Source organism: Dendropsophus ebraccatus, chromosome 7, assembly GCF_027789765.1.
Source record: "Dendropsophus ebraccatus isolate aDenEbr1 chromosome 7, aDenEbr1.pat, whole genome shotgun sequence".
Taxonomy (NCBI): domain Eukaryota; kingdom Metazoa; phylum Chordata; class Amphibia; order Anura; family Hylidae; genus Dendropsophus; species Dendropsophus ebraccatus.
Window position 1 is genome coordinate 142,394,838 of NC_091460.1, and position 20,402 is coordinate 142,415,239.

At 41.9% G+C, this 20,402-nt stretch overlaps 1 protein-coding gene across 2 annotated transcripts in view; it reads right to left on the reverse strand.

Annotated features, from left to right (window-relative positions):
• Positions 1–2,377: 2,377 nt before the first annotated feature.
• The window catches only part of MGAT4D (MGAT4 family member D), an 85,809-nt gene continuing 67,784 nt past the window's right edge, over positions 2,378–20,402 (reverse strand). Inside the window, exons 9-16 of one of the 2 annotated variants that reach the window (XR_011364008.1) lie at positions 16,496–16,626; positions 15,403–15,510; positions 14,471–14,664; positions 12,247–12,325; positions 11,359–11,413; positions 8,896–9,008; positions 3,159–4,587; positions 2,378–3,116 (exon numbers count right to left, since the gene is read on the reverse strand). Coding sequence is in view for 1 of the 2 variants with exons in the window: in XM_069978625.1 (XP_069834726.1) it covers positions 4,564–4,587; positions 8,896–9,008; positions 11,359–11,413; positions 12,247–12,325; positions 14,471–14,664; positions 15,403–15,510; positions 16,496–16,626 (704 nt within the window). In the remaining variant the exon portion in view is untranslated. Of the gene's footprint in view, positions 4,588–8,895; positions 9,009–11,358; positions 11,414–12,246; positions 12,326–14,470; positions 14,665–15,402; positions 15,511–16,495; positions 16,627–20,402 lie in introns of both variants that reach the window. The other variant, XM_069978625.1, reaches the window with a different exon arrangement.

Below are 20,402 nucleotides of genomic sequence, written 5' to 3' on the forward strand. Positions count from 1 at the left end.
TGACTACTATATAGGGGTTCAGGGAACCTAACTACTGTATGCGTTTGAGCCTAAAATATTTCTCTGGCAGATTCTAGGGAGAAGATTCCAAGCTGGCGAAGACTTCAAGATGGCCCACGCTGGATGGAGAAAGAGAAAAAGTGAAAGACTTTGATCAGAGAAGACGCCACCTGTGAGTGACTGGATGTAACTGCACTGTTATAGGGTTGTAGTAATAATGGTCATGGTGTGGCGGTATTATGTAATAGTATCATTGGTGTTATCCTCCTGTTTTGATGTAATATGTAATCACTGTATGGTGGAAATAGTGTTATACAATACCTACCATATGTATTGGGGCTCTTAAAGGACAACTCCCGCGGGACCCCCCCAAAAAAAAAAAAAACACAGACACACACAGACACCATACTCACCATCCCTCCGGTGACGATCGCCACTCCATTCGCCCGCCGTCCGCCTCACCGCCGTCCAGCGATGTCTCTGATTTCCGGGTCCTGGGGATGGAAAAGGCTGCCAGTGCGCTTGCGCACCGGCACCCTTTTCATTGGCTGGAGCGCATCACATGGCTTCCAGCAACCTCAGCCAATCAGGGCTGACGAAGCTGGAAGCCATGTGATGCGCTCCAGCCAATGAAAAGGCTGCTGGTGCGCATGTGCACCAGCAGCCTTTTCCGTTCCATTCACTCTCTATGAAGACGCCGAGGAGGAAGAAGACCCGGACCGCCCCCCGGCTCTGACGTCGTCGTCACCAGATGCCGCCCGGGAGAAGAGGACCGTGACGATCGTAATAGGTAATGTATATATTCTTTAACTTCCGGGCGGGGGGGGGTCGGGGGTCCGAAAGTGGGGGAAGGGGGCCAGACCGGGTATTTAACCACATTACAAAGTTATATAACTTTGTAATGTGTGTTAAATAAGCTAAAAAAAATTTTCGTGGGAGTTGTCCTTTAATATAGTGTATGGGCACTTTCAGGGCATTATACTGTGTGTGTGATAACGCTGGGTTTGGGGCACTCAAGGGCTTTGCATCTGGCCCACTGGTTTATTAAATGACAAAAGTTTAAAGTAGATAACTGAAAAAGAACAACACATACTCAAAACATACTTTATTTAAGGCTTAACGGGCTCATCCTGAGCAAAACATTTACAATTGTCATAAAGTGCAACAAATCAGGGAGGGAAGAACACGATCAGGGAGGATCAGGGATCAGACGGAATGAAATAAAACATTCAACCATTGTAGTCGGCCAGGTACAGACAGAAGCTGCAAGTTCTATCGAACTCGATAGTAAAAAAGCTTCCGATTCAGACATGCAATAATCTTACAGCCACAATCTTTAGGCTGGAAACACACATGGCAGTATTTGTGCCAAAATCAGAAGTGGATCCAACAGGAAAGAGACAGACAAGTCCTCCCTTTATATTTTCTATCCCATTTGAATCCACTTCTGGTTTTGGCACAAAAACTGCTGCGTGTGTTACCTGCCTTATGGCTGTAAAACTAGAAGGCGTGACCTTCTTTCGCTGTCCATGACGCAAAAAATGGCTTTTTTTGGTCAGTATTTGCATTGTATAAAAAACAAAACAAAAAAAAAAAACACAGCTTTTCATTTTCAAGCAAAAAACTGCTGAAAGAATAGGGCAAACATTGTTTAGCTTTTTTGTATTAGAAATATCCCCCCCCCTTAAGGCTAAAATTACAGACAAAAAAATCAAATATGAACAGCCGGAAAAGGACACCATATAGATCTCCACATGGGTCATTGAGTGCAGCGATACAAGGAAATACAGCTTGTCGTAGAAACAAGCAAGAGGCACTTTCCGCATATTCATGCTTGGCTTTATTCATTCAATGCATCAGATATGAAGGAAAGGGAGGACAGGTGGATCGGCAGGCACGTACAAGGTCTCGGGACAACAGTTTCACGCCTACTGACGCTTCTTCTGGGCGAAGAATCATTCCTTGGCCGGAAGAAGTGCCAGTAGGCAAGAAACAGCTGTCCGGAGGCCGTGTACGTGCCTGCCGATCCATCTGTCCTCCCTTCCCTTCATCTCTAACGCATTGAATAAATAAAGCAAGGCACAAAGATGCGGTTAGTGCCTCTTGCTTTTTTCTATTTTGTTGCATACTCCGTACTGGTTTCTCATTGGGAGCACCTCAATCTGCTGAGCTAGCTGTACCTGTCCCATAGTCGCGCTGTGTTCTGCGGAGTGGTGCCAACTGCACTCTACCTGGACTATACTAAATCTATTATAGGCTTTTCCAAATCTTCATTTCAGTAGTTTACAACACATTAGTTCTAGAGGAATCCAGTGTTCAAAGGGAAGTAAAATCACCAGGAAAAAAAAACATTGACCCAAGACAAAAACTTAAAACAAAGCAAAAGTTAAAATGATCTATATACACGATTCTGCATATCAAATGCCAAAACAAAAGTCGTCATAAAACTATAGAACCCTTCAATCCATCAGTGTAAACATCTTGTGTGAAATAACTCTGATACAAGGCACAGCTTTCCCCCCACCCATAACTATAGGGCCTTGTTCACATAGTGCAGTTCTGACATAGTCAATAGCCAAACCAGGACTGGATTTATAATAATTCCTTCTTTCCCTCTACTGGTTTTGGCATCACAAAAGTATAAAAAAAAAATAAAAGTAAAGAAAGCAGCATAGCCGTATATGCAATGTTAGCACAGGGACACATGCCACACAAGCCAACACACGATTACATCAGGCAGGTTCCAGACTATTGGAACAGTTCTGGATTTTGTTTTCTTTTGTAATATGGCTGCCAGTCCTTGCCCAATCTTGGATCTAACGATCTGAACTTACAAAATCACAGGAATTTATGATACTTTAATCTCAGTTTTCTGCACCTGTAGTCAGGCGAGGATTTGTGGCCATATTACAGATGTAATAATACAGACGTATTATACTAGTCTGAAATCTATCGAAGGCCGATTCATGCTTAACAGATATTTCCATTCACTTAAAAGGTAAATGTGTAATAGGGTTTGGATGTTATATTTTGCCAATTGCAAGTTTATACCTAGAAACAGGATCATAAAGGGGTTGGGGTATGATGGAGGGTCCCGTAGCAGTCGCCTGGTCTGCCTCCATGGTAGCTACTACCATGGAGGCAGACCATGCAACTGCTATGGGGCCTGTCCCCGGCGAAACACGGTCTTCCTCCATGGTGGCTCACAGCAACCACTAAAGTGGGTGTACAGGATTCATGGGGGCCCCGTACAGTTTCTTGCTATGAGGCTTCATGAATCCTAGCTACGCCCCTGATGATTGGTATTTCTAATCATGAAAAGAGCAGCATCACACAATTTATATTGGGACACAAAAGGCATATTTAGATCTATTGCTCTGAAATTTGTCATGGGGCATTTACATATTATTTTATATAAGATGGAGTTTTAAAAGTATCTCTGTGTTCAGAAAACTTCCGCCATGTCCTAAAGACACGTGAAAAGTTTGGGTCAGGATCTGGATATTCAGAACCTGACCGATCACCAGAAATAGCAGGGAGAAGCACCTGGCTGAGCACTGCTTCTCCCTGGCCTACTGGGACAGAGTTACATACTGGGAAAACCGTCTTAGCACTTGAGCCAATGCAAGGGTATGATCTGCATCATGGCGAATCTGATATAGAAGCCCACAGAACTCTTACTATATTTTTAGATGTGTGGGGTAATAAAAACATGAAATTCAAAAATCTATAAAAAAAATAAAAAAAAAATGAATGAAAAGTAAAAGGGTATAGAACCAATCCATATCTTTAGGAAGGCTTGTGACTAGCATATTCCACAAAGCACCAAGCATAGCAGTACGACAGAACTATTAAAAACAGTAAAATAAAAGTAAAGATATATTGCCATTAAAAAAAAAAAAAAAAAAAAAAAAACCCTGACTGGTGCCATGTCACCAGTCAGGGTCGGGATGCAGAGGCCCCAGGATCGCTAGAACTATTCAGCTAGGCGCTTCTCTCCCTGCAGGACCGAGAGAGACAGGGAAAAGAAGCGCCCAGCTGAGCTCTTCTCCCTGCTAGTTCTAGCAATTGCTGGGGGTCTCAGCACCCAGATGACTCTGTGATGCCAAAAGTTTTTTTTTTTTCTAAAATGACACTTTAAACCCTCTAAATATGACAAAGTACCTTAATCATCACCCTTTTTAATCCCGCCGGCATTATTACACATCCCACTAATATAAAGCTCCGGGAATGTTTGTGTGTCCAGTACCGTTTTTTTCTTCATTTTCTTGTTTTCTTATAATTACTCTAAAAATAGCAAAAGTAGCTTCGGCATTGTTCCAGTCCTTTGGTTTCATTTCCCATGTGCGTACATTTCCCTACACTGCAGAGACCAAAGCTGAACCGAAAGGAATTCAAACTAGAACCTATTAAAATGTTTTTATAAATAAATTTTCTTCATCATTAAAAAAACAGCAGAACATCTCATCTTCTTCCTATTCCTGGTGATGCAGTATTCTTCTCTCCACCAGCAGAGGGCAGGCTCTCCAAACATTTAAGAGGTCAGGCTTCATTTAAAGACAACTATTTTTTCAACTTGATGAAGATCTACAATAAAAAGAAGAAGAGTAGGATTACATCACATTACACGTTTAATTCAGAAAAAAAAAAGGTTCAGGTTTTTATTTGCCAGGAACAGATTTGAAGAAGAGAAATCTCATCCTTTCCTTCATATGTTTCCTCCTGGCTTTATAGTTACTCATTGAAATGAAAAACCTGAATGTGTGAACACGGCCTCACCAGACTAACAGCTGTGTCAAAAATTAGTGTAAAGTGTGCTTAAAGGGGTACTCCTGCGAAAAAAAATGTCTTTCAAATATAAACTTGTTTCAGAAAGTTATATAGATTTGTAATTTACTTTTATTTAAAAAATCTGCAGTCTTCCAGTACTTATCAGCTGCTGTATGTGCTGAATGAAGTGGTGTATTCTCTCCAGTCTGACACAGTGCTCTCTGCTGTCACCTCTGTCCATGTCAGGAACTGTCCAGAGCAGCAGCAATTTCCCATTGAAAAGATGGACAGAGGTGGCAGCAGAAAGCACTGTGTCAGACTTAAAGGACAAGTGCCATAAATTTTTTTCCCAGTAATTGAAGCACATTACAAAGTTATATAACTGTATAATATGCTTCAATCACCTATCTGCCTCCCTTCCCTGTCTTTTCCCCCCTCCACCCCCCACCAGGAAGTGTAAGAAACTCACACAGACCTGATTACTGTACTCACGGTCACCAAGCTCTTTTCTCAGCTCCTTCTCCTCTTACAGCAGCCCCCCCCCCTTCCCCTGCCTTGTCAGATGACTCAGCTTGCTCAGCTCCCATTGGCTGAACAACTGCAAGCCATCACTTGGACTGGGGAGGGGGGGCTGGTGTAACAGGAGCTAGAGCAGCCCTCCTGCTGATCTCATCCTCCCAAGAAGGAGCTGCCTGGTGACGGTGACGACAGTCATTAGGTCTGTGTGAGTAAGGAAACTTCCTGGTGGGGGGTGGAGGGGGGAAAAGACAGGGAAGGGAGGCAGATAGGTGATTGAAGCATATTACAGAGTTATATAACTTTGTAATGTGCTTCAATTACTGGGAAAAAGGTTTTCATGGCACTTGTCCTTTAAAAGAAAACAGCATTTCCTGCAGGACATACAGCAGCTTATAAGTACTGGAAGACTTATATAGATTTGTAGTTTACCTCTAATCAGGGGACAGGACTGTGGAGGTAATCTCTTCATTGGATTCTTCTCTTATATATCACATATCCAGCTGCTGTGTTATCAGGGTTATACAGTTACTATACATTATACACCACATGCTGATTGCTATACTGTACAGTAACTTATATATCACATATCCAGCTGCTGTGTTATCAGGGTTATAAAGTTACTATACATTATACACCACATGCGGCTATACTGTACAGTAACATATATCACATATCCAGCTGCTGCAGTGTTATCAGGGTTATACAGTTACTATACATTATACACCACATGCTGCTATACTGTACAGTAACTTATATATCACATATCCAGCTGCTGTGTTATCAGGGTTATACAGTTACTATACATTATATACCACATGCTGCTATACTGTACAGTAACATATATATCACATATCCAGCTGCTGTGTTATCAGGGTTATACAGTTACTATACATTATACACCACATGCTGATTGCTATACTGTACAGTAACATATATATCACATATCCAGCTGCTGTGTTATCAGGGTTATACAGTTACTATACATTATATACCACATGCTGATTGCTATACTGTACAGTAACTTATATATCACATATCCAGCTGCTGTGTTATCAGGGTTATACAGTTACTATACATAACACACCACATGCTGCTATACTGTACAGTAACTTATATATCACATATCCAACTGCTGTGTTATCAGGGTTATACATTTACTATACATTATATACCACATGCTGCTATACTGTACAGTAACTTATATATCACATATCCAGCTGCTGTTGTGTTATCAGGGTTATACAGTTACTATACATTATATACCACATGCTGCTATACTGTACAGTAACTTATATATCACATATCCAGCTGCTGTGTTATCAGGGTTATACAGTTACTATACATTATACACCACATGCTGATTGCTATACTGTACAGTAACATATCACATCCAGCTGCTGTTGTGTTATCAGGGTTATACAGTTACTATACATTATACACCACATGCTGCTATACTGTACTGTAACTTATATATCACATATCCTGCTGCTGTGTTATCAGGGTTATACAGTTACTATACATTATATACCACATGCTGCTATACTGTACAGTAACTTATATATCACATATCCAGCTGCTGTGTTATCAGGGTTATATAGTTTCTATACACTATATATATTATTCGTTTTACCTGTTATTGAGAATATAAAATCATTATCTTTGGGGTGTGGAACCAATTGTCTGCATATCAGTGATTTTTTATGGGAAAATTTTCTTATGTGTATGTATGTATGTATGTATGTATGTATGTATATACACAGACACACACACACACTATATATATATTATTATTTTCTTTTTTTTGCTGAAACTAAAAGCTTGCACATTTCAAAAAAGAAAATGCAAAGTGTAATTTTACACTTGCATAACGACAGCAACGTCCAAGGAATGCACGGTCAGAGTCTTTCCTATCTGATGTAAACTCACAATAGGGTCGGTTACATAAGGCCAACTGACCCAGCAGAGGAAGGAAACCTGTGCAAATCCAGGGAAAAGTTTGGCTGATATCACTCACTGGAGGCTGCATATCCCATCCCATGCCACCCATATGGCCTAGAGTACAACTACGTGACTTATCTGTAGCTGTGTATACTGCCTGCACTCAGCCAAAGCGACAAACATCAGGAAACTGGCCAACATTTACCTCCCCATGCCGGGGCCGGCGGCTCCACACAACAGTTTAACAGACTTCCTAAGAACCCACACCAAAGTGTCTGCTACAGGAAACTGGCAACGGAGTAGGGGCGTGGGGGTATGTCATTTTTGTGCACAGAGACCACAACCACACCTGTCAGCATAAGGTACAGCCATCATTATATGCCCCAAATATTATTCACTGGTGCGTAGCATCTACCTTCTGGAGGCACAAGTTGCTATTTAAAGGGGTAGTTACTTCTATCAAAAAATCTAAAGCCTTCCAGTACTTATCAGCTGCTGTATGTCCTGCAGGAAGTGGTGTATTGTCTGACACAGTGCTCTCTGCTGCCACCTCTGTCCATGTCAGGATCTGTCCAGAGCAGGAGAGGTTTTCTATGGGGATTTGCTGCTGCTCTGGACAGTTCCTGACATGGACAGAGGTGGCAGCAGAGAGTCAGATTGAAAAGAATACACCACTTACTGCAGGACATACAGCAGCTGATAAATATGGAAAAACTTGAGATTTTTAATTATAAGGCTGGGTTCACACTACGTTTTTGCAATCAGTTTTTTTGAAAAAAATGAATGAAAAACTGGATGGAAAAAAAACAGATACAACTATGTGCATCTGTTTTGTTCCGTTTTTCCATTGACTTCCATTATAACAAAAAAACGGATCAAAACGGATCAGTTTTTTTTTGACAGACACAAAAATGTGGTCGACCTCATTTTTGTGTCCGCCAGAAAAACAGATCATTTTTTTTTTTTTTTTAGAATGGAAGTCAATGGAAAAACGGATTAAAACAAATGCACACAGTTGTATCTGTTTTTTTTTTTTCTCTCCATCAGTTGTTCATCCGTCAAAAAACGGAATGCAAAAACGTAGCATGAACCCAGCCTAAGTAAATTACAATTCTATATAACTTTCTGAAAGCAGTTGATTGGAAAGAAAAAGTTTTTCACTTGAGTATCCCTTTAAGAAAACAAAAAATAAATAATAAAAATTGTATAATATTATATATATTATAATAATAATAATAATGCAACCACAACCAAGGGTAGCGTCACACATACCGTATCGCAGCTGCGGATCGGCAGCAGATTTGGCTAAATGAATGGACATAGCATTACATCCCCACTGTAAAATGCGCTGTGGATCTGCTGCGGATCCGCAGCAGATAACCAGCTGCGATGCAGTACATGTGAAGCTACCCTAAGAACAGACTACGATTCTTTCAGCATTTTCTATGGCTTGGAAAACAATAACTGGATGCCACAAGTGGCAGCAGGCACAAATATGTTGTGTAATTCCTTTAAGTCCTCCTTGGCATTGTGTATTTCTACACTAGGTCTTGTAAGCTCTGATCTGTCTTATTTTACATCAAAGGAAACACATTGTGAGACAATCCGCTATGCATTGTGAGTCTGTAGCTGGCAAAGCACAGAGCGGTATCCTGCAGCATATCGCACCTCACTTAGCAGTGCCCAGACAGGGGACTCGGTGAGAACCTTCAGGCGGATGGCTTTGATTTTCCCCAGAGAGCTGGCGATGTCTCCTTCAGCGATGCCGTTCTCAAATGTGCCTGTAAAAACCATAAGGAAAGAATATAACATAAGCCTGGAGGAATCTGACAGTCTGCATGAATTATAGGGAAGGCCGCATAGTCCTATAGCATGGCGTCACACTGTATAATAACATGGGCAGAGCTTCACTGGTGACCAGTCCTGGGAGAGGGGACACGGGGGCTCCAGCCAAATTCCCTGCGCCCAACACCCACCCAGACTGGCTTCTGTACCTACTACTGCTGTCACTCCAGCCAGTCCGGGCATAAGGAGAGCAAACATATTATATATACATACATAATATATATATACACACATATCCCATGACTGGACACCAGTTTCAGCACACCCGATTTTACTTCTGTATATATTAAGGGGGAGATTTATCAAACATGGTGTAAAGTGAAACTGGCTCAGTCACCCGTAGCAACCAATCAGATTCCGCCTATCATTTTCCAAAGAGTCTGTGAGGAATGAAAGGTGGAATCTGATTGGTTGCCGGGGGCGACTGAGCCAGTTTCACTTTACACCATGTTTGATAAATCTCCCCCATTGTTTTACACACAACATAAACTGCACTTGATATATACACAATACCAACAAAATATCACAACACAAAAATAACTACCTTTTCACATAATATCACAAGACATAACTCCCCCAAAGAAAAGAAAAAAAAAAACATGACCTCAGCTCAGATTTTAAAGGGGTACTCCAGCAAAAATCTTTTTCTTTTATATCAGTTGGTTTCAGAAAGTTATATAGATTTGTGATTTACTTCTATTTGAAAATCTCAAGTATTCCAGTAATTATCAGCTGCTGTCTGTCCTGCAGGAAGTGGTGTATTCTTTCCAGTCTGACAGTGCTCTCTGCTGCCACCTCTGTCCGTGTCAAGAAGTGTCCAGTGGGGATTTGCTGCTGCTCTGGACAGTTCCTGACATGGACAGAGGTGGAAGCAGAGAGCACTGTGTCAGACTGGAAAGAATACACCACTTCCTGCAGGACATACAGCAGCTGATATATATGAGAAGACTGGAGATTTTCAAATAAAAGTAAATCACCAATCTACAGAACAGCAGCTGATAAAGTAAATTACAAATCTATATAACTTTCAGAAACCAGTTGATTTGAAAGAAAAATATTTTCGTTGGCGTACAGTTTTAACCTCGATAACCTTAATAATGAAAGAAAATACTGCGACTCCAAGAAATGTGACCAAGGGTCCCACACTACATGGCACCCAGCTGCGTCCTCTCTGTCCTCCGCCACCTGTCCGCTCTGTCCCGGTGATTGGCTGAGTGGCCTAGTGACTTCACATGGTGCCAGGAGCGGCTGAAGCTAGCAGGAAGTCAGGGAGCATGGACAGTTATGTAGGAGGTTTTTTTTATTTTTTATACAAGGGCTGCACGGACATCACTAACGATGGTCATCCATTGCTGTCCGATTATCGGGCAGTGTATGGGCTCAGTAAGATCGGTGCTCGCTTACAGGCCGTAAAATAGGGCCCTTAGTTTGGTATTCTCCCAGCTTGTTCCAGTGATTGGTTGTGGTCGGAACCGGTAATACCCTGAAACAGCTGTCTGTGGATGGATACCTTGCTTGGGTGGTTTCCTTGATTGGAGACATTCCTTGGCTTGGTTGTTCCTTCCCGGAGGAAGGTCTGGCTACTTCACCGATGTCGAGACATGTGATGGTGTCTCTGCAGTGTTCTTTTGCATATTTGATTTCCAAGGCGGCAATGTTCTAGAATACACTGACGTCAAAGTGATGGTTTCTCTGCGATGTTTTGGTTGATCTCCCTGAGGTCAACCAGCGTCCTTTTGCATGCACTTACTGGGCAATTGCTCCGACTAGCCAGAATCCTTCTCCACACTGATGAGGGGCAAATAGCCTGAAACAGCTGTCTGTGGATGGATACCTTGTGATGCCCCAGGGACCTGACAGGTTCTGATTACAATGAAATGCCGCCTGAAAAGATCTGCCGCTTAAAGTAACACTAATGCTTTAAAGGGAACCAGTCAGCGTATTTCAGCTGACTGGGCAGCTAGGGACCTTACACAGCCCTCAAAGACGGGTCTCCTATCATGTCAGGGGTTGCTGGCTCCATAGCTTCAGGCCCCAGTAAAACGCTGTTTATGAATTCCATACACACATACCGCTGCCTTCAGCTGTACAAAAACATAAAAAAATACATATATACGTGGCACCAAATAAAAGTATATACAAAAGGAAATGTATGCAAACCATGTATATGCAAATTGCATGAAAAGAAAGTGATGTGGTGTAGAAATGTGGTGAGCGAGTCGACGCATGATGATTCAGCAAGCAGTGTGTGCAGGTGTATGGCAGACAGCAAACAACGGCCGTTACCTATTTGTATGAATCCATCTTCTTCTATTGGTCCCGATAGCAAATTATTCATTTTCTAAGAAATAAAGTGCAACAATTCAATAAAAATAAGAACAAATGCGTGCTGAGAACCTTCCACATTGCGGAATCCACTGATCACATATACTCAGTCTAGCTGCAACCGCCTGGACTATCCTAGAACTCCTGGCAGTTAGTCTCCACTGGGCATGAAAGCAAAGGAGGACTGCGAGACAGAATGTGCACTGCGGCATAGCACACAGCCACAGCCAGAGAGAGGAAACAGAAACAGATCAGTGTAAGAAATGTAAATTATTTTACTTAAAAGGGGTACTCCAGCGGATGAAAAAAAGTGCTAGAGATTTGTAGTTTACTTCTATTTAAAATAAAAATCTCCAGTCTTCTGGTACTAATCAGCTGCTTTATGTCCTGCAGGAAGTGATGTATTCTTTCCAGCCTAACACAGTGCTCTCTGCTGCCACCTCTGTCAATGTCAGAAACTGTCCAGAGCAGCAGCCAATCCCCATAGAAAACCTCTCCTGCTCTGGACAGTTCCTGACATGGACAGTGGTGGCAGCAGAGAGCACTGTGTCAGACTGGAAAGAAAACATCACTTCCTGCAGGACATACAGCAGCTGATAAGTACTGGAAGACTGGAGATTTTTTTTTAAATAGAAGTAAATTACAAATCTCTGGCATATTCTGGCACCAGTTAATATAAAAGAAAAATGAATTTGCTGGAATACCCCTTTAATAAAAAAAGCACATTTTAAATCTACTTTCTCGACAACAACTAACATCAAGGTATCATTGTTACAGGGTTTTTTTTTTGTTTTTTGTTTTTTACAGTAAGATTGGCTAAAGGAAACACTATAGACAAATGCTACTAACCTGTGCAGGTAAAACCTGTACCGTCGTGTTGAAGAGCTTGTCCCCCGGGTGCTCAATGTTTCCGCTCCTGAACAAGTATCTGACGGGAAGAAAAAACTAAATTATATTTTACAGATTCAGAACAACAAACCCCATTCTGAGGTCCAGGGAGGCCAGACTGTAGGGATGGGTGCAGTGTGAGATCAGTTTGGCCCCCAGGGGGTTAACCCTTAGACGTCCCAGGACGTAAATGTACGGGGGGGAGGGAATAACCCTAACCCCAGGGGGGGGGGGGGGAACAACCCTAACCCCAGGGGGGGGGGGAAAAACCCTAACCCCAGGGGGGGGGGAATAACCCAAACCCCAGGGGGGGGGGGAATAACCCTAACCCCAGGGGGGGAATAACCCAAACCCCAGGGGGGGGGGGGGAGAATAACCCTAACCCCAGGGGGGGGGGGAATAACCCTAACCCCAGGGGGGGGGGGGGGGAATAACCCTAACCCCAGGGGGGGGGGGAATAACCCTAACCCCAGGGGGGGAAAAACCCTAACCCCAGGGGGGGAAAAACCCTAACTCCAGGGGGCTTCTAGTTAGTGTGTAAAGAAAATATTTATTTTTTATTAATATTTTTTTTTTTATCCCTCCCCTCCTCTAATAAAAAAGTCTGAAGCACCCCCCTTTTCCCATTTAACAAATGAATAAATAAAAATAAATAAATACATAATAATAAACATTTAATATTGCTGCATGCGTAGGCAAGCGCTATGGCCTTTTAAGCAAGAGGAGGAAAAAACGAAAGGGCAAAAATGAAAATTGGCCTGGTCTTTGAAGGGTTAAGTGTGGATGTGATGCAATAATGTCACCCCTTGGACCCCCTCCCACCGCCCCACAGACCAAAGTCCAGCCCGCAGAGGCTTAAGTTGACCCCCTGGGGACCAGATTGCGGCTTTTTCTTCCCATATTTTTCCATTAAAATCCCACACAGGTCCTAACCCAGCAATGCCGCATTACAGAGGAACAATTAACAATATGGACAGAGAGTCCAAGTGCAAAGCTAGAATGAGAGGAGCCCCGGAGATTGTATCTACAGAGGAAATTGTGACGATCATATCCAGTTTCTTTAATCTAAAAAAAAACCTAATTCCTTCTCTGCTGCTATAAAGGAAAGAAACAGGAATCAGGTTTAGGAATTATCCAGTGACATTTGTCTGGATGCATAAAATCCTTTGGGAAAAACATAATGTGTATCCAAACTGGCTCTGTAGTGCTGATGTCCTGCATTAAAGGGCTTATCCAGTTTTTAATTATTGACGATCTACCCCCAGGATAAGTCATTAATATTAAAGGGGTATTCCACTCAAACATAACTTTTGATATGCTGCTGCCCATGGTGAGACTAACAATTCCTTCCATACTTGTTATTATCTATTCAGTCTCCTTCCCCCAGTTCTCAGCTGCTGCTTTCTGCTGAAGACACAAAAATCTGTGTGTGAGCTTTTCTCTCTGTCCCCCCTTCCCCCCTACCTTCTGAGAAGGCTGATGTAAACAAGTCCCTGACTGGCTGTATCTCCAACATTGTCGCTTCTTTGCAATGCTGGGAGGGTAAATCACAGTGAGTTCATCAGCAACTTCACCTCAGATTAACCCTTCCAGAATTACAAAGAAGCTACAATGTTGCAGATAAATCCTGCCAGAGACTTGTTTACATCAGCCGTCTCAGAAGGGAGGGGGAGACAGAGAGAAAAGCTCACAAACAGTTTTTTGTGTCTTCAGCAGAAAGCAGCAGCTGAGAACTGGGGGAAGGAGACTGAATAGATAATAACAAGTATGGAAGGAATTGTTAGTCTCACTATGAGCAGCAACATATCAAAAGGTTATGTTAGAGTGGAATACCCCTTTAAATCATCAGGGGTCTGACTCCTGCTACCCCTCATACTTGGCAAGTGCTGCAGCCAAGGCTGAGACAGGAACTGTCCAGAGTAGGAGAGGTTTTCTATGGGGATTCATCTATGTCTCAGCCAGAGATGTCAGCAGAGAGCACTGTGTCACACTAAAAATAAAACAACATTTCCTGCATGACATACAGCAGCTAATAAGTATGGGAAGACTAGAGATTTTTTTTAATAGAAGTAAATTACAAATCTACATAACTTTCTTACACCAGTTGATTTAAAAGAAAAAGGTTTTCACTGGAGTACCCCTTTAATAGTTCTTCCATTTGCAGATAACTGCTAACCAAGCTTACCCTACTAGCTGCAAAGGCTCTTCAAACTCAAAGAGGATGTAATCCCCGGCCACAGGCGAGAAGGACCAGAAGCACTCCTCCCCCATGTAGGCCTTCTCCAGGCTGTACTGCTGGTAGACTTTCAGGCTGGTGCTGAGTTTAGCGGGAGGATTCGGATGAGGTTTGTGTAACGCCTTCTTGTCAAAGTCTTTATCCTACCAGCAAAAAACAAACATGTAATGCAAACTAGCAATTTACTGCAATCAGCTAAACCAAGCGATGCACAGTACACTACAGTTGTATCAATCAGCAGTATAACACATTGGCTTCCTACATCAAGGTAACATAAGCAAGGGGAACATTTCTCACATCTGTAACCTGTATTTATTAACTACATAAAATAGCTTCATTATTTTGTCCTTGAAGGGGTTGTTCAGCAAAAATAAAAAATTCTTTCAAATCAACTGGAGCCAGTAGGTGCCAGAGATTTGTGATTTACTTCTATTAAAAAATCTCAAATCTCCCAGTACTTATCAGCTGAAGTATGTCCTGCAAGAAGTGGTGTATTCTTTCCAGTTTGGAGAGCAGGAGAGGTTTTCTATGGAGATTTACTTCTCCTCTGGACAGTTCCTGACATGGACAGAGGTGGCAGCAGAGAGCACTGTGTCAGACTGGAGAGAATACACCACTTCCTGCAGCACATACAGCAGCTGCTAAGTACTGGAAGACTTGACATTTTTGTGATAGAAGAAATTACAAATCTCTGGCACCAGATGATTTGAAAGGAAAAAAAAATGGTGAACAAAGGGCAAAATCACCATTCAGTATACAGACCAGGACGGCACAGGCAGGAGGAGGTGGGCCTGATATCAGTGATGCGAGACACACAGGGAGCTGCTGTCAGTTGGTGCAGTGTGTACATTTACTAATACTATACACTGAACTACGCTTACCTTCAGATTCTGTATTTTTCCAGCCAATGAGGAATGAGTCCCAACATGCTGGAAAAGGGATGGACGATATCGAATGCGTAGGTTAGACTTTTGTCGGTCACAGTGTTTCTGTAAAGAAAATAACATCTGATGTGCTGGATTCTGTATGAAATGTCCAGTGTATTTTATAGTAGGCGTCTTCATTATATTAGTTTCCAGCAATCTAAGCCCTATAATGCTAGGGGTCCATTTACACAGAAAGATTATCTGCCAAAGATTAGAAGCCAAAGCCAGGAACAGACTATAAACAGAGATCAGGTCAGAAAGGAAAGACTGAGATTTCTCCTCTTTTCAAATCTTCGGCAGGTAATCTTTCTGTGTAAATGGACCCTTACCCAGGGGGTGGTAGAAAGTAAGGGCACAATTACAAGGAGCGATAATCGTCCTGATGCAGCCGATTATCGCTCTGTATAATAGAGACAGTGATCAACAGATGAAACGATCATTGGCTGATGGTTTCTTTAGGCCCAGACCTAAAATCATTAGGTAATAGCGATGCTCAGCCAGCGGCTGACGATTCAACAATTACCTATCCACATTCCCGTCTCTTCCTGCGCCCTGCCTCCTCCCCGATCCCGCGCGCTGTAGCATCAGAGTGGCCCATCTCAGCTCACAGGCCGCTCAGCCAATCACTGGCTGTGGCGGTCCCAGGCAGTGATCGGCTGAGCAGCCTGTCGACTGTGACAGGTAGGAGGAAGCTGTAGAAAAGATCGCTGGAAGAGACGGGGAATGTGGATAGGTAAATGTAACAACTGGTTAGGCAAAGGCTGCACGGACATCGTTCGCGATGTCCGTGCAACCATTGCTAAACGATTATTGGACCGTGTAATAGGCCCAGTAAACGGTCAACGATCTAGCAGATTGGTGCTTGTTTCCAGTATTGATCAGGCCACCGAATTGCACCAATAATTATTACTATTATTAATAATATCTGCCTAAAATGACCAACAATCAGCATAAGACACTCTGCACACAGCACATTGAGGTTTAGCGCTGCTAGGGACCAGGGAACATGTATATTAATATAATCTGAGAATAAAGAAGAAACACTCACTGCATCCTTTTCGGGGTGGCACACTTTCACCCAGAGAAAATGATCGAGGAGCCAGTCTATGGGTTTATCCTTGTAGAACATCAAAAAGAACTCAGCCAGGTGTGGTAGATCTTTACACTTAAACAGCTTTCCTAAAAAGAGAAAAAGGACATTTTATATGACTAACGCACAGTATTACAGGCTGTCCATGAATGGAACAGGAGCAAGTTAAAATGGGGTTATTTAGAGTTAGGAAACATGGCGGCTTGTTTCCAAAAACAAGAACTGCAATACTAGACACAAACCATAGACATGTTTCTCTTAACCTGAACAACTTCATTAAAAGGGAATCTGTCGCTAGGTTTATTCCGCCTTAAATGAGGACAGCATAAACTAGTGACAGAAATGCTGAACAGATCAGTGTATTACTGACATCATTCTGTTCAGCCGTTCTCCTAATATGCAGGAGAATAGGAATCTTGCCACACCCCTCCCCCTGCCCTCCAGCTGCTGATTGACCAGTGATTGACTATACACAGCATGGATAGATAATGACCAATCAGCAGCTGGTAGGCAGAGTTTTCTGCTTCTCATGAATATCCAGGACTACTGAGCTCATGCACATTAAGGAGAGGACTACTTATTGTCCATGTTATTTAGGAGGAGATCTCTGGATCAGCTGCACAGGACAATGTAAGTTACCATACATAGGTGAATGGGTGGTGAGACCCTCATGGGGACTCTAGAGCGGCACCACTTCAACAATAATTTGATGAAACGACTGCATTATGAAAGGTTTTTGGCGCAGCGTTGTTATCAGGGTCTCTATTGTATGTTGCTCTCAGAGAGGGCATTGTATACCTGGAGACAGATTTCCTTTGTTACAACCTCCTGGATTCTACACATACAGTATGAAGGATAAAAATTTAAAGTAGAATCCAAATGAAAAAGGGAGATAAGTCCCTGCGCAGACCATAAGTATAGAAGCAAATTTTATTGGTGTATATCCACAGGTAATGCGTTTCAAGAGCGCTGGGCTCTCTTTTTCAAACCTCCAGGATACTTAAAACATGATACACATCGAGATATGCTAGCATCGCTCTGGACTTCCACATTGGTGTAGGACCTGTGCACATGTGCACTCCGATCAGCACCATGATGGACGTTTATTTTATTTTTTTATTTTTTTTTTTTTTTTGGCAGAAATCAATAGTACAGGCGATTTTAAGAAACTTTGTAGTTGGGTTTATTAGCCGAAAAATGCATTTTTATCATGAAAAAGCAGTTTAAAGCTCTCCCCCTGTCTTCATGGTTTTCTATGGAGAGGGGAGGGGTGGAGGGAGATGAGGTACCAAAACAGGACAACAAAGAGTTAATTTACAGCTACATCACCAGGCTATCTCCTCTGAAGTCAGCACTGACCTCTCTGACCTCTGAATGCCAGCTTTCACACAGCTCCCACTGTGTAATCCTTTGTTCTCTGCTGGTGACTAATCTCCCTCCTCCCCCCTCCCCTCTCCATAGGTTACACAGGGCTCGACTGATGTAAAAGAGTGGAGATTTCCTGATAATGAGCAGTGAATGAGAGAAAGGAGGGAGGGGGGGGACCTGGGGAAAGCCTTTTTGAATGCAGATAATGGCAGATTTGCCTAATAAACCCAATTACAAATTTTCTATAAATCGCCTGGACTATTGATTTCTGCAAAAAAAATAAAAAAATAATAAAATACGACCAAGTCCAAAAATAATAAAATACGACCAAGACCAATAAGCTTAAATCAGTGTCATTCTATATAAGCAGGTGTGGTTTGTGGAAATAACCATGTTACCATTCTATATTGCATCACTCTCATTGTCAAATCCCAGAGATAAAACGTAGCCGGAATCTTCATACAGAGAAGAAACCTTTGCACTGTTCCCTTTTGTGTCTCGCTTTGTGTATCAGCAGGGGGGGTATAATAAGTCCTTCTTTTGGGCTTATCTAATTACACACATAAGGGAAGGTATAGAAAGAATACGCTGAATAACCCTTATCGCATAAGGTCCGCTCCCTCCTACAAGGTGCTGCATGCCTTCTCTCTATCACCTCTGCACTGGAAAGGACTTTGTCATGTCATATAAATAACAACTTTGTACATACCATTAAAAAATAAAAGAATAAATAAAAAATAAAAAAAAATAAAAAGATTTTGCTTCAATCACCGGCCGGCCCCGTTTCCTCTCCTCTATTAGGTGCAGGTATCCTTGCAATAAAAGGAAAATTACACTTCATGGTGGCAGTATGTCGCAGTATTAAAATCTTTGAAGATTACCGTTTTTTTATGGTGTACCGGGGTGATGTCTGATCTCTCTCTCTATGGAGGTGCCGGCTCTCCTGATAGTATAATACAGCGTTCTTGCAAAACCGATTTATAGCAGAACTATAAACTATATAAAATGTGTCATAGACCTTTGAAATGCAATTCAGATCAGTATCACGTTTCCGTTTTTATATAGAGATTACACTGACGGAGATCATAGAAGCCGCACAATTTCTCATAGTAACCTGCGACTCACTTGACCTGCGACAATTGAGAATTAAATGGTAAAATATTTTCTATTGGACGTTCATGGATATCAGGAGCAGTGTAAGTGCTTTATGGACTTTGGACTGTTCACAACGTTATGGACACTTCTCTATTTTCGCCACAAGGACCGTGTTGGAATCAGTCATTTTAACCACAAACATAACACAGTGCGTAGACCAGAGCTGCACGTGTTCTATGTTAGAAGTTGTTTTATAACTCCTAAAAATAAGTTTTTTAAGCTTCTCCTCCATCCATTTTTTTTGTTGTTGTTCTGAATTTATTCAAATTTTCCAAGAAAGAAAAAACATACAAAAGGCGTCTCATAGGTGCGGGTCACAACACAATAGTCATAACATGTGACACGTAGCAAAAGCGCACACATCCATGGTATACTGATGGAATATATACTGTATGTTGATATATATATATATATATGCATACAGTATAAGTATATACACACACACACACATACATCCCATAGAGTATATATACTTATATTTATATATACTGTATATTATATACATCAGCATACAGTATATATATTGTACATGGTTAGATCTAAGTATATATACTGTACGTTGTTAGTTAGAAGTATATACACTGTTTCCCGGCAGTTTGGGGCCTGTGTAGCTCGGGCTCAGTATCTATCAGACGGTTCATTCATTGACCGGCCCTATGAGTGACTGCAGGCAGGACAAAGCTGCAGAACGTCCCTCCTGTCTACTGCGCAACGTAAATATTGATAACAGAGGAAACCACAAACCAAAGCATCTGCTGCACTGGGCTCATAGCTGTAATCTCCTGATTCTCCTCGATCGATAAATAAAGTGGTATTAGATAATGTTACCTAAGAGTTGTTCTCAGAAACAATTACAACCAGTTAGTGAGAGAGAGACGGCATATGATAACCTTGGATTTCATGACACAATAGGCTGCTTGAGGCTATATTCACACAACATATATTTTATGACAAGAACGGCCATTTTAAAAAAAAAATAAAACAATGTTTATTAAATAGTGTATTAAATATCAGCCATTGTTTACTACGGCCATGGAAATATTGGACATGGCCATTATTTCCGCCTGTTGTGCATTGATTTCAATGCAACTACAGTTGTTTGACACTCACTAAAACGGCCAAACAATGCAGTTGTCCATCCCTAGTGTGAACATAGCCTGAGTCTGTAGAATGCTCTGCATATACTGCATGCAGAACAACCATCTTATACTGCAGCCAGCTCTGTAATGTTTACATTCACTTTCCAATATACTAAATCAGCATTATTTTGGTCCCCAAGGGATTATGTATTAGAGACTTAAGTGGGTACTGCGGAGAAAACTTTCTTTTTCGAAACAACTGG